Source organism: Ceratotherium simum, chromosome 5 (genome assembly GCF_057802395.1).
Source record: "Ceratotherium simum simum isolate JZ-2026a chromosome 5, ASM5780239v1, whole genome shotgun sequence".
NCBI classification, from domain to species: Eukaryota; Metazoa; Chordata; class Mammalia; order Perissodactyla; family Rhinocerotidae; genus Ceratotherium; species Ceratotherium simum.
Genome location: NC_141904.1, coordinates 25913946 through 25929102, shown reverse-complemented (window position 1 = coordinate 25929102; position 15157 = coordinate 25913946). Strand labels below are relative to the sequence as shown.

The 15157-nt window shown below is 39.0% G+C and overlaps 1 protein-coding gene across 1 annotated transcript in view; it reads right to left on the bottom strand.

The window, feature by feature from the left end:
- The window catches only part of KAT2B (lysine acetyltransferase 2B), a 91375-nt gene that overhangs the window by 58014 nt on the left and 18204 nt on the right, over window positions 1-15157 (bottom strand). Inside the window, 1 exon segment of the mRNA XM_087430605.1 lies at window positions 4286-4412. Within this exon segment, the coding sequence (XP_087286731.1) occupies window positions 4286-4412 (127 nt within the window).

The window sequence follows — 15157 nt, the reverse complement described above, 5'->3', positions numbered from 1 at the left end:
GGAATTTTTATTAATACTAAAATAAGGAGAAATGTTTGGGCCAAATGAAGTGCTTGGTTAGAACCCTTCCTCAAATTTTTGTAAACTAAATTTGATTGTACCAATCTCAAATATCAAATAATTTCAGAGAATAGACTAAAATGTTCTAAGCCAGCACTATGCGATAGAAATATAACATGAGCCACATGTGCATTTTATGTCTAAAAATCAGGGGAAATTAATTGTAATAATAGTACATTTTATCACAATATATCTAAACTATTTCAGCATGTAATCAATATGAATGAGATATCTCACTCTTTTTTCATACTTAGCTTTCAAAATCTAGCAAGTACTTTACACTTACAGCACATCTCAATTTGGAGTAGCTACATTTCAAGTGCTCATTAGCCACATGTAGTGAGTGGCTATAATATTGGACAGCAGGTCTAGAGTAAACATTTCATTTGGTGGATGAAGATACTGACCTGCAGAGGTTAAGGAACTTGGTAAACTGTTGAGCCAGGCCTAGAATTCGTATTTCCTAACTCCCAATTGAATGCTCTTTACACTTGATCAGGCCATCAGCCCTGTGTTTTATACCCAGGAGACACAGAAGAGTATCAAATTACGGCAGGCTAAGGATGCATGGGATGGAAGTTAACTGTCAGGAGACCACATGAAACCAGAGCTCACTGTCAAAAGAACACGGATGGCTGAGCCAAAAGATGCCCAACAGTAAATCAATAGAATAGATATCATCTCAATCGATAAGCCTGAATGTTTTATTTTGACAAGCCCAGGACCATTACATATTGACACGTATGATTACTGGTGACTACATTAACCATGCTCAGAACAGTGACTTGTGAAAATAGAACAACATACACAAACTGAAACGTATTTGAGAATCCAGGCTTGACAGAATTCCTTAGACCCCAACCTCTACTTCGTTGTTAATAATTAAGAAGGAATCTGCATGGATAAGAAAAGATATCTGGAACTTGCTTAAAATATGCTGACAAGGGGCCGGCCCCGTGGCTTAGCGGTTAAGTGCGCAGCGCTCCACTACTGGCAGCCTGGGGTTCGGATCCCGGGCACACACCGAGGCACCGCTTCTCCGGCCATGCTGAGGCCGCATCCCATGTACAGCAACTAGAAGGATGTGCAACTATGACATACAACTATCTACTGGGGCTTTGGGGAAAACAAGGAGGAGGATTGGCAATAGATGTTAGCTCAGAACCAGTCTTCCTCAGCAAAAAGAGGAGGATTAGCATGGATGTTAGCTCAGGGCTGATCTTCCTCACAAAAAAAAAATTTTTTAAAAATATGCTGACAAAAGGGGAGGGGGGGAATTGGAAAATGTTAATAATTTTTAAAGGCAGGTGATGGGCACAAGGAGGTTTATTAAAATATTCTTTCTGCCTTTACATATGTCTAAAATTTTCCATTAAAAAAAGTTTTTAAAAAGTTGGGGTTGGGGGAGGGAGGAAGTGTAATCTTGGAAGAAGGTTTTCTAGATCCCTGATACTAAGACCAATAAATAAACTAGGGCATTCTGGCAATAATTCCAAGAATACTTGAAAAGCTGCAGACAGTTCAGTTTTAAGAAAGTAGAGGGAAGAGGGATAGATAGTAAAGAGGGAGAAAGGAAGGAGAAGGGTAAAAATATTTTTAACACACCTATAACCCCAATACTCTGAGAAAATCACTGTCAGCAATTCAATATACATTTTTCCAGATTTTTTCCTGTTCATATATATTAAAATATACGTCATATTTTCTAAACGAATACAATGAGATAATACTCCTGATGCTGCACTTGAGTCAGCATCCACGCATTTGAGAATGACCACCTTCCATGCAGTTCTCTGAGGGTGAAATGCTGATGGTGGGGCACATGACAGGCACTTTGCCAATGAGGTTCCCTCCTCTGGGGATTTAAATCCTGAACCAATACTCACAAGGACCAAGGTAGCTGAAACTGAATCATCCAGTGGCAGTGTCCAGACAGAAGGTCCACAAACTCCAGCAGCTGAAATCCCCAGACCAAACCGAAACTGGGTTTCCCTTTGTTCCCAACTTCTGGGAGCTACCACTACCCTTCCTACCAACACTGTTTTCTTATTTAAATTAGACAGAATTCATGTCTGTTGTTTGACATGAAAGAACTCTGAGAGTATTGTAATACGACCACTAACAACAAGAAGAGCTAATAATAATGCATTAATTTGCCAGGCACTGTTCTAAAATTGTACATGCACTATCTCATTTAATCTTCACAACAATCCTAGGAGGTAGATACCATTATTTTAGATACTCCGTTTTAGAACTGAGAAAACCGAGGTCCGGGCAGATTAAATAATATGCTCCAACTCACAGCTACTGGGTGTAGAGCCAGGATTTGACCTCGAGCTGGCAGATCCTGTCATTTAGTCCTAAGCTATAAAACTTCCAATTAAGCTCCTTTATGACTGCTTTTTTCATTAATAATATGTTAAAATATCTTTCCATGTTAGAAAATATATCTTTATTTAATAGCCAGATTGAATTTTATAATACAGATTTTCATAATTCAATCAATTATCTCCTACCTCGGGATATTTAGGTTTAGTTTTTTAATATCATGAATCAGACTATAATAACTGCCCTCTTGGTTTAATTTCAAGGCACATCTTAATCTATAGGTAGGTTAAATTTCTGGGATGGATTTGCCAGGTCAAAGGATATGTACTTTTTTTTCCCATTCTTGATTATGTATTCTCAAATAACAGTATTTGTTTTCAACTTGTTAAGAAACATAAAGGGAACAAAGTTGGCTTCTCTTTGTAAAAGGCTATTTCTGCCTTTGGGCATTCATGTGTGTTTACACGCTCAGAATGGAGACAATCTGCTCAGCTAAGAAAGAAGACTCTGTTTTTAAATGTTAATTGATGTACGATAATCGGATTTCTCCATCAATAGCAAATACAGTTCAAGTTCAGTGCTTACGGAGTTCTTGAGCCCAGCTTTTTATTGCATCCTATTTTCTGAGGCAATTCTAAAGGGCATTTGCTCAGGGATCAATTGTGAAAAAGTTACCAAGAAAGATGTTTCTGTAACTTTTGGAATCTTTCCTTTGCACTGGCTGCTTCAAAAATCAAGATTTACATTATCTTAGACACCAGTTAAATCAACACAATGACGAAATTATTAGTGTGTTTATTTCTTCTGTGAGATCAATGTTCTCTCTTTCCTTTTTCAGAAGGTTACTCCAGTGCAGTAACTTCCTGGGAAGATCACACTATCTACTTTTTTGCTCTGCAAGTAGTGAAATACTCCCCAACTGAGTATAAAATAGAACTTCAGACTCGACCTAATGCCATGCTAACCTTGAAGGCCAATGCTGCACCATTTGATATCAGCAGGAAGCTTGAGGGAAAGATGTCAAAAAGAAGCCACCCACTTATAAATGGTCAGGTGGAAAAAGCCACCTAGAGAGAATATTGCTACATCCTTGCAACACTGGACAGTAAACTGGACAGAGAGACATTCTTTGGAAGACTGGAAAACTGAAGGCTGAAAAGTAACTATAATATTCCAAGAACTTTTATGAACTGGAATTTTAATATCTAGGGAAAACTACCCATTAATTTTTATCTACTCAAACAAAATACAATTTAAAAAAATTTTTACCCTAAAACTAGTATCAGGACAAGAATATATTAACACAGTCCCGTTGAGTAACTCTGGCAGTGTCTATCCTGCCATACTGACAATGATTATCTTGTGGGGACAGATAAGCAAGTTGAAAGGGAAACACAAGTAAACATTTACCAAACACAACTCCAATGAAGAAAGAGCTACCAGATACAGGAAACGAAAGAATATGAAGATAAAATGAAGAACTTCCAGAAAGTTCAGGGAATCCGAAAATAAAATAACAATAATAATTCGAGGAAGAACCAGTTGGTTGAGGTTTCAACCCTGGGAGTCAGAGACCCTCAGCCCCACCATAACACATCAGAACATGCTATTCTAACGAGCTCCGTTGTCATGTTTCAGCTTATTCGGCAATCCCCTAGTTGAACCCAGCTCTTGGGAAAAGGGGGTAGAGACTGATAGGAGTCAGTGCAAACAGTGCAGGGTTCGTCTCTCACATGAAGCCCTCCCCAGTAAAGTCACGAGACTAAAGAGACTCTTTTGTTGTTGCCTCATATAGAGGTAAATAGTGTCCAAGTTTGGTTAACCCATGGAATTCAGTACGTTAGAACTTTCAGACAACAATGATGTTAAGAGTTTCCTGGAAGATTTAGGAACTTACCTAGGGCATGGCTACAACTCCGGCAGGACTCTGTTAGACTGACAATTATTTGCTGCAGATCGGCTCTCGGGGGAGTGGGAGAAGGGTTGGGGTTTTTCCAGCCATTACATTTACAAGACTCCTCAGCCTAAAAAAGGAATAGAGAGATAAAACTATGTAACAGGCAGCAATGGATTGAACGTTTTATGTGAGAACAATACATACTAGTTATATGACAGCTACCCTCCTTGCTCCTGACTTTATAATTTTCTATAAATGCACAAGAAACAAAAACAGAGAAAAGGCAAAGAGGGTGTTTGATTCTGGCATTTTGTTTTTTGTTGTTTTTTGGTTTGCTCCCTGCTGGCTGGAATCTCAGTACCGCAGCTCAAACAGGAGACCCATACACTTCGGTACCACTGTCCCAAGCAAATGTCCATGGAGTGACCAGATCCAAGGGAGTCCATCCAGAAAGTCTCTCAAAGGGACAAGCCAGACTCCTGAGGTCCCTGGAACCCAGCTGGGCCCCAGGCCACAGCTGAGACTGGCAGGCTCCAAGGCTCCACCTGCAACTCTGCCCTATGGACCAGAAGGGAAATCCGCGGACCTGAAGAAGTTAGCAATCTTAGGGACACGAGGAGGGGCACACCCAGCTGAAGCCACACTTGCAGGCTCCTCCAAGTCCTTTGTGGGCTCTCAGCTTTAGAAATGGACGGGGCCTTACCAGGTAGTCTGAGACTCCTACCTATGTATATTACTTCCCAGGTTTCTGGTACTAGAATACTGTTATTTTAGCAACACTTGATAGAAATCTTCCTTAACTTTTTCCACAAACTCTTCACACTTTCCTCCTTTCTTAGAGAACAGTGAATACAATTTAGCCTTTTTGCGGTGACTTGGGTTATGAGGTGGAGGACAAGCATGGAAAGATATCAATTATTTTCAATTACTCTGGCAAGCTACCACATTATGTACTTCAGGGGTCATAGGTGTAAAAGGCTAGCATAATTATAATTCTACTGCCCATTCCCTGCCATCCTTTACTACTCCGTCGCTCTTGTCATTTATTTACTATTTCATCTGTTGTGGCTGGGAAACCAGAAAATTAATTGTCAGAATAACATGTAACACAAGCTGATTCATTCTGGATCAGAGCCTTCTATGTACACTGTACAATATGGTAGCCACCAGCCACATGTGGCTGTGAGTACTTGAAATGTGGCTAGTCCAAACTGAAATGTACTATAGATGTAAAATATAGACCAGGGTTAGAAGACTAGTGAAAAAATAAAATATCTGATTAATAATTTTCACATTAATTACATGTTGAAACGTTAATATTTTAGATACATGGTGTTAAATAAAAGATATTAAAATTCATTTGACCTGTTTCTTTTTACTTTTTTAACGTGGCTACAGCTACATTTAAAATTACACATGTGGTTCACATTATACTTCTAGCGGACAACACTGGTCTATAAAACAAATTGCATAGATTTTTGTGCTTGGGCTTTGTGTTAGATCTTTGTTCCCTCAGAGGTCTTTTCTCCCTGCTTTGGATTTTTTCCCCACTGTATACCAGATGGCTAAAGTTAGTAGGACTCTGATTGGTAGAAAATTCCAGAATAGCTGTTGCCTGACCTCTTACATAAAATTCTCCAAGACAGGGATAGTTTCTGAAGTGTGTGTATGTGTAAGAGAGTAAGAAAAGAAAGAATAAATAATTGGCAAGGCAAGAGAGGTCAAGGTGGAAGAAGGAAAATCTGCTTTTGAAGATAAATCCTTTCAAGTGAGCCTGTGAATCTGGCAAGTCCAACCTGACCACTTCTCACATTTCTTCGCAATGAGAATGGAGAAGGCAGGACCAAAAGAAGGCCCTTACATCAGAACCCCAACAGCACAACCCCCAACAAGTAGCTCAAGTCACTTTCTTTTGTTTGGCCAGGCATCAGGCAGGACCTGACTGTTACCTCCACAGCTCTGTTACTAAGCTGAACTGGGCCCTGAAATTCTCTTCAATGAGCCATCCACCTCTGCAGAGATTGGAACCGTCTCAGAGGCCACGTTCTTGAGGGGGACTCGCATGAGAACTTGCACCCAAGAAAGCATCCCTACAATCTTTGTAGGGATGGAAGAAACCACCCCCATCGTGGACTACTCCTCTCCTAGTAGTGTTGGAGCCACTTCAAGGGACTCCCACAACCTCCGGCTTTTCTGAGCAGTTAGTCTGACCCAGCTGCCCTTTCTGAAAAGGCCTTTAGTTAGAAAAAGAAAAATGATGACAAAACAGTCCCAACAAATCAATTAAGTACGGCAGGCCAAACCAAAAAGGAAAAAACAGTAATGGCCAGAAACTTCTGAGTTTGGAGAACTGCATTCTAAGCCAAAGAACCACTATGCATATTGAGTCATTCATTCAACAGCGTGCACTGAGGGCCTACTATGTACCAGGTACTTTTGCTAGATATGTGAGCAACAAACAAAGATCCTGCCCTCGGGGAGCTGACATCAGGGTAGGAGGGGATGGGGCAAACAGGCAACATAAATAAGTAAATTATATGGTATATTTAAAGTGATAGTGCTACGGAAAGAAAGATGAAGAGATGAGTAAAGGGCAGTTGGGGGAAGGAGGGAGAGAATGTGCTATTTTAACTAGGCCTTTTTGGGAGGGTGGCATTAAATCAAAGACTTGAAGAAGCAGAGGGAATTGACCATTAGATATCTGGTAGAAGAGCATCCCAGGCAGAGGGAACAGCCAGTGCAAAGGCAAGAGAATGCCTGGCTTGCTCAACAAAGAGCAAAGGCCAGCATGGCTAGAGCACAGCGATAAAGGAAAGAGTTGCAGAAGTCGAGATAAGTTGGGAGTGGGAGGAATCCTATAAGGCCTTGCAGACAATTATAGGGACTTTAGCTTGGTTACTTGGATCTATTCTCTCCCTCTCAAACAGGATCCTCCGGGCTTGAAACAGGGATAGGGATAGAATGAAAGGACATGAGGCAGATAGTTTCCAAACTCATTTCTTCTCTCTTTCACTTTTTCCTTTCGTCATTAGGATAAAGCATCCTCACTTTCTTTTTTCTTAGCAGCAGTCTTTGAGGCTAAAAAAAAAAAAATCCATCCATTTTCCTGTCACTAATTTACATGAGCAAATCATCCTACTTCCTTTTTTTTTTTAACTTCTAGTCCAGGATCAACTATGCATTCTACACAAGGAAGCACAATAATTACTTAAACAATCCAGAATGTATAAATCTCTTTGATATCTGGATGGAACAGAACATTAACACCTTAACCAAAGCCCACCAAGAGAACACAGGATTCTCTTTGAAATGTCATAAAGATGCCAAGTTGTCTAGTCAAGGGTTTCATTACTTAAGGTGGAAGATTTACTTTAGGGTTAGAGGTCAGATAGGTAATGAGTGAAGGTCAAAACTCCACAGAATCATGTAATTTGGGAGTCTGTCCTCATTTGCCTTGGTAACCACTGTAGCTTTTGACAGACGTGACACATTTCTCATCTGGTGCATTAGCAACCAGAGCCTAAGTCTCCTCCTGTGGCAGGTTGTCTACGGCAGGAAGTAAAACTGGCAGGAACTCCGTGTGGAACAGAATTCAACCAACCATAGCCAGCATCTGTCACTCCAGATTCTCAGAGAGACAGTGACCCAGTTAAGCATGAAGTTCCTTCATTACAAGGAAGCTTGAGAAAGCAACTTGCTCTGAATCAGTCCAAAAGCATTGCTAGCCTGTACACTCCCCCTCTACAAGAAGAGCCATCAACCTTGACAAAACACCATTTTGTGGTTCAAAGGTATGAGTCCACAGGTAAGAGATCTCTCAGTACTGTGCTAGGGGTTGATGACCAGGGAACCACACATCGCTTCTCACACAAGACAGTGTTAGGACTGGATTATCTCAGAAGACAATGCTAATGGGGAATGTTTTCTCTGCATTTGGAGGGTGGGTGGGAAGAACGCATAGGGAGGACGGAGAAGAAGAGACAAACCCCGAATATTTCCTACTCTCTCATGCACTCTCTACTGATTTATTCTTCAGACACTGAGCACCTGCTACATGTCAATCACAGGACTGGAGACTGAGGACACAAGAAATTTCTGCAGAAATTAAGATCTGATCTAAAAGGGAGGGATACTTGTAATGGATTCATTAAAAAATAACATGCTAACAGGGGCATGTGAGGGAGATCCATACTCTCCAGGGAAGAGCAGTTCCTTTCAGAAGGAAATAGCATGTGCGTGCTTCTGAACACATCTCATACCACTTGCCTCACACACAGTTAAATATGTAGGTGCTTGCTTCCTCTAAACATTTGCATGCAGTATGAGACCAGTGATGCTCACCTAAAGCAGAGTGACAGAGGAGAAAAAAGGGGGGGTTAGCTCCTTCTCTGTGTCAGAATTTTCTAGAATTTTTGTGAGGGGGATAGAAGAACATATGTAGTTTAAAATTCTAAAATTATCACTATAAACAACTATATTACAAATAAAATTACCATTGCTTTTTTAAGTCATAGTATTTATCTTAAAAACTCAACCTAAATTAAAAACAAAATGTTGAGAACCATTGGCCTAGAACAGATAGTACTTTGGGATCGAATCAAATAGGTGATGCATACCTATTCCTTCTGAAGCTCTGCTTAGCAAATAGATTCCTGGAAATTTTCCCAGATAACCTTGTGGAAAGAGACTGGATCTTCCTGCAGCAAAGCCTAAGAACTAGAATGTTCTTTCAAGATATACTGCCTTCCTCAGACTCTGGAGCAGTAAAGTGGCCAGGGATAGAGAAAAGGGGCTGGAGGATAAGGGAGACATAAGGTTGAGGCCATCCTCCATCACAAAAGAGACTGGCGGGAGACTCTGGGAGCGGGGTCCTTTCTGAGCACTCCTGCAAGGGCTCGTTCCCTTCCTCCACTGTCCCTCAGCACTCTGCCCTCAACCAACCCGCAGAAGCAACGGGAGAAGAAATGGAGGCAGTCATAGCCAGCACAACGTTTCATCTTAGGCTGAAGCTGGCAGAAAGGCCAGAGGCGACAGGATACAGCATCAATGCTGTGGTCAAGTGGAAAGGACTTGCAGTTACATGAACACGGTTTCAAATTTTAGCTCTAGCATTTACGAACTGCGTGAAGCCTGGGCAAATCATTTAACCCCTCCAAGCTTCCCAATATATAAACTGGGTATAAAAATATCTGTCTCACAAGACTGTTGGGGGCATTAAGTAATTAATGCGGGTAGGTGCTGAATAAATAAAAGTGGTGATAAAGATGATGATGGCACTGATAACAATAATATGCCAGAACTGCCCTGTTAGGTGAAGGGTGAGCTGTGGACAAGGGCTTTATAAGTCATGATGAACTATGACAGTTAATACTTTAAAGCAAGGACTTGAAGAGGATACAACCACTGAAAGTAGCTTGAGGATACCCCTAGCCCCAATCACTATGAAATAGGCCACAGCACTTACTGAACAAATGATTGGACAATTTGCAAATGAAAAGTTACGCTCCTTACAGAATAAATTGGCTCCGTTTCCACTATTGGTGATAGAAATGGGAAGTCACTCAAAAGGCTAAGTGATCTTGGTGCAGATTTTTATAACAAAGCAGAAGTGAAGAGAAAGACATAGCCAGGTTATATATACACAATCACCCAGTGAGAACAAAATATATCAAAATTTATGGGATATGGTCAAGGCAACACTTAAAGGAAAACATATACCCTTAAATGCATTTATGGGAAAAACAGCAAGATTAAAATTAAATGAACCGATCATTCAACTCAATAATTTAGGAAAAGAGTAACAAACTTAAGGAAAATAGAAAAAAGCATTTAAGGTACAAAAAAAAAAATTAAAGAACTAGATGACAAAATCATATACCTAACCAGTATATTCAATGGTTGGTTTTTGAAAGATCATTAAAATAAAAAAAATCTTGGCAAGTCTAATCAAGGGGAAAAAAAATCACATGCAAAAAAAAAGAGTGAAAAGGAAACAAAACTACAGATTTACATTATAACTATAAATAAGTACTCTGTAGACCTTATACCAATAAATTTGAAAAATTAGATGGAACAGATGACTTCCTAGGAAAATTATCAAAACCGATTTAATAAGTAGTAAAGTTTTCTAACAACCCTAGAAGAAATGAAAAGGTCGTCAAAGATCTCCTAAAAAGAGGAGGTCCAGGTCCAGAGGCTTTTATAGGAAAGTTCTAGTTAACTCTCAAGGATTGGATCAGCACGGTCCAACATAAATATATTGTGAACTACATATAAAATTTTTAAAATTCTTATAGCCAAATTTTTAAAAGTAAAAGAAATAGGTGAAATTAACTTTAATAATATATTTATTTAATACATGTCCAAAATATTATTATTTCAACATGTAATCAGTAGAGAAAATTATTAAGGCATTTTACATAGTTTTTACACTGTCTTCAAAATCCAAGGGATATATCACACTTTACAGCACATTTCAGTTCAGACTAGCCATGTTTCAGATATTCCACAGCCATTTGTGGCTAGTGGCTACCATATCAGACAGCAGGAGACCAGATCATTCCTTTGTATTGCAAATTGTTCCAGAGCATTAGAAAAAAATGAAAAACTCACATGTCATCTTATGAATCCAGTATAACCCTGACACTAAAACAGAATACACAGAGCAAAACACACCAAAAAAGTCATTAGCCCCAATCTCACAAAAACAAAAGCAAAAATTGAAATAAAATATTGGTAAATCAAATCCAACAGTACACAATTAAAATCATGCATCTTGACTGGTACATAATAACTAAGTAAAGTTTATTACAGGAATGCAAAGGTAGATAATTTTTAAAAATTATTTAATTACATTAACAAATTAACGGAAGAAAAAATAATTATAATTGATGCCAAAAGCTTTTCATAAAATTCAACATTAATTTCTAATTTAAAAAAAGTAGCGGGCCGGCCCGGTGGCTTAGCGGTTAAGTGCATGCGCTCCGCTGCTGGCGGCCCGGGTTCGGATCCCGGGCGTGCACCGACGCACCGCTTCTCCGGCCATGCTGAGGCCGCGTCCCACATACAGCAACTAGAAGGATGTGCAGCTATGACATACAACTATCTGCTGGGGCTTTGGGGGAAAAAATAAATAAATAAAATCTTTAAAAAAAAAAAAAAGTAGCAAATTTGGTATAGAAGGAAATTTTTTTTAACTTGAAAAAAAACATTACACTACATAGAGAGACACAAAAATCATGCCTATTAAACTTACAAAAAAAAAGGAAGCCCTCAATATGTCCACTGTTCAACATTGTACTAGAAGTACACAAAAAGTATAAAAATTGGCAATTCTTAGACATTATCAAAACTAACAAAGAAATCAATAAATTGGCTGGATATAAGATCAACATATATAACTCAGAAGCTTTTCTCTATATCAGCAATAACCACTTAGAAAATGTAATAGGAAAAAAACATTCTAACAGCAAGAGTCATAAAATACTTAAAACAAATTTTCAAGGAGGTAAGTAAGACCTATAAACAGAAAACTACAGCTTTCTATTAAAGACTGAATAAATGAAGAAATATGCATTGTTCTTGATAGGAAGACTCAATATTGTAAAGACAGCAATTCTCAAATTAATCTATAAATTTTATAAATAACATCAGTTAAGAGTACACTTAGAACACACACATCAAAGTATTAATATCCAGACTACATAAAAATCATCTATAAAACAAGAAAATGGTACCTTCTGATAGAAAAAAAATGGCAAATGCAGATGATTCCAAGAAAAATGAATGCTAATGGCAAATAAACCTATACAAAATGGTCAAAGTAACTAGTAATCGAGAAATGAAAAATTAAAAGCTCTTTTATATATATATATATATGAAAGGTTGACATTGATAATATCTAAAGTTGGCCAAGATGTGAGGAAACATGTGCCCTCCTCCATGGGAGGAGACACTAGTACAGCCTTTCAGAAGCCAAATTGAAATACTCATGCCCTTTGGCCTAACTGCACTACTTTCTAGAATGCTCTCCTATAGAAATACTCACGTGCTCAAGACACTTGTATACCATTTACTAGAGAAAAAGAAAAATATATGTCATCTAAAATTTGATCAATAAGAAAAGAATTTATTAAATTATGCACATTGGTACCACAGTCTATTATGCCACCCTTATCAAGAATAAGGCTAACTATTTGTACTGACATGAAACTTCTCTAGGTCCTAGTGAATGACAGAAAAAGCAAAGTATAGAACAATACATAGCATAATCTGGTGTATGTTTTTTAAAAACAAATGAATATGCAATTTAAATATATATGTATGCAATATATAGAGGAACTAGATAAGATACATCATTTTGGGGGTGATGTAGGGGAGGGGAAGGGACATTCACATTGTACTTTATATTCTTCTCTGTGCTATTCATATCCATAGGTTGCTTGCTAATTTTCTTTAACATTGATTCATGTGAGGGGAAAACATAATTCCAGAAAAATTCCAACGACAGTAACAGAGGCTCAGTATAAATAGTTGAGGGGAGGAAGGGTGGGACACCATATCCTTATGACCAACCACATTTAAGAACTGAAGGATCCAAAATTTTTCTCCCTGTGAGGCTGCTTATAAAAACCCCCTCCTCTCACTGAAGTTCAAGCTAAAAAGTAACAAGCTTGTAATTCTTGGAGAAGACAATACGGATTTTTAGAGATACAAATATTAACTTCATTATTGCAATAGCCTTAATCAGCCCCGAAAGACAAGTTTATGCCCCTTCTCGTCTTAATATGACAGAGAATAATGCCCGTGTTCAAGGGGCGCTAATGAATGGGTGGGTCACAAATCTCATAGAAGGGAGATTTGTAATTATTAAAGTCTTATATTCCCCCTACTCGACAAAAAATGTTACATCACAAATGTTAACCACACTTATTTAAGCCACTGTGACAAAAGTGCTTAATGAGTTCTGCCAACAATAAACACTGACGTTTAAAAATATCACTGACTAAAGGATCTTTCTTTCAAAACTGGTCAACTTTGCTTCCTTCACTGAGTCTTGGGATCCCAGTAGCTTTTACTGAGTAGATTTTTATTTCTTTTGTTCAGAACGACTGAGATATTTTCCAGATAAACAGGAAGTTCCCTGAAAACTAAGAGGACGATGAAGGGAGGGAGAAAGAAAGGAGAGCGGGAGGAAACATGGGACAAAACATTGAGAAATACAAGCTTTGTCAGCCACACAGCACTCCGACTGTACGGGCTAACACATGGCAGCCAGCCACAAGTCAGTGCCCAGGCTTCAAAAGGTGGCAGGTCCAAGTTGAGATGCTTAGTAAGTATAAAATACACACTGGATTTCTAAGACTTAGTATCAAAGACAGAAAAGAAGAATGTTAAAATATCTCACTAAGAATTATTTTATACTGATTATAATGATATTTTGGAATATTAAGTTAAAAAAACATTAAAATTAATAAAATTGAGTTGTTGGTTTTTCTCATTTTTTTTAACATCGTGCAATGGGTTGAATATTGTCCCCCAAAGTTCACGTCCATCAAGAACCTCAGAATGGGATCTTATTTGGAAATAGAGTTTTTGCAGATGAGATTACTTAAGGATCTTGAGATGAAATTATCCTGGACTTAGACTGGGCCCTAAAACCAGTAACTGGTGCTTTCATAGAGAAAAGAGAGGGAGATTTGGACACCGAGTCACCAACACACATGGAAGGCAGCCATGTGAAGACAGAGGCAGAGACTGCAGTGATGCATCAATAAACCAAGGAATGCCAAAGATTGCCAGGAGCCACCAGATGCCAGGAAGAGGCAAGGAAGGATTCTTTCCAGAGCCTTCAGAGAAAGTATGGCCCTGCCAATACCTTGATTTCAGACCTTTGGCCTCCAAAACTGTGAACAAAGGAACTTTCTGTTGCTTAACCCACCCTGTTTGTGATAATTTGTTATAGCAGCCCTAGAAAACTAATATATGTGGCTACTAGAAAAGGTTAAGTGACATATGTGGCTCACAATATATTTCTATTGGACATTGCTGCACTAAAGTTTAAAGGGGATTCACCCCCCAAAACCCAAGTCTTCATTATGGACCCTAACAGCTCACGCATAGAATAGTTGCAAAATTTCCTAAGTGGTTCTAAGCAGTTCAAGTTATGCCCCATTGAGATATCTGGAAATCCTTTGAGCTTTGTTCACTTGTTTCAGGATTTTTTTTTGGTAGGATATAAAAATTACTTCCTACATGTGTACATGCACCATGGGACACCTGGAAACCTAAGTGCACAAAAATTTTAATACCTGTGGGACTTATTGCCCAATTTACTAAAGAGGACACATTAAGTCCTTTAGAAAACATTCAATGCCATTATCCTTAACTGCCAGCAAAGCATTTTCTGCCAAGTTTTCCAAGCTGCTGCCACCATGCCCTCTGCCTTGGCCTTCATATCTCCCTCCCAGATGTTCAGGCCCAGCCACTGTTCTTCTAGATAAAAGGTCTCCCTTCAAAACACCTTTCTCGTATCTCTCTTTAATTAAGCAAGACAGCTGCTGTCTACAGGAACTCCCAAGGGGACTGGCCTTGCAGCTTTAACAAAGTACCCGCTGAAGGACAATCTTTTAGGAGTATGCTGCCAAGCCAATTACTGCAGCAGCTAGCAACCCAGGCCAAGGAGGGGAAGGCTACCCAGATGACTTCATCTCCCCCAAGAGAAGTCTCTGCAGACGTGGCAGAACTAGGAAAGAAGAAAAGGCCACTGCATTGGTTTCAACGGGCCTAGGAAAAAATGGTTTTGCCTCAATAGAATCCACGGTTACAGATCAAGAGAATGCAACCAACTTTTGTCATAGTATGCTGAAACGA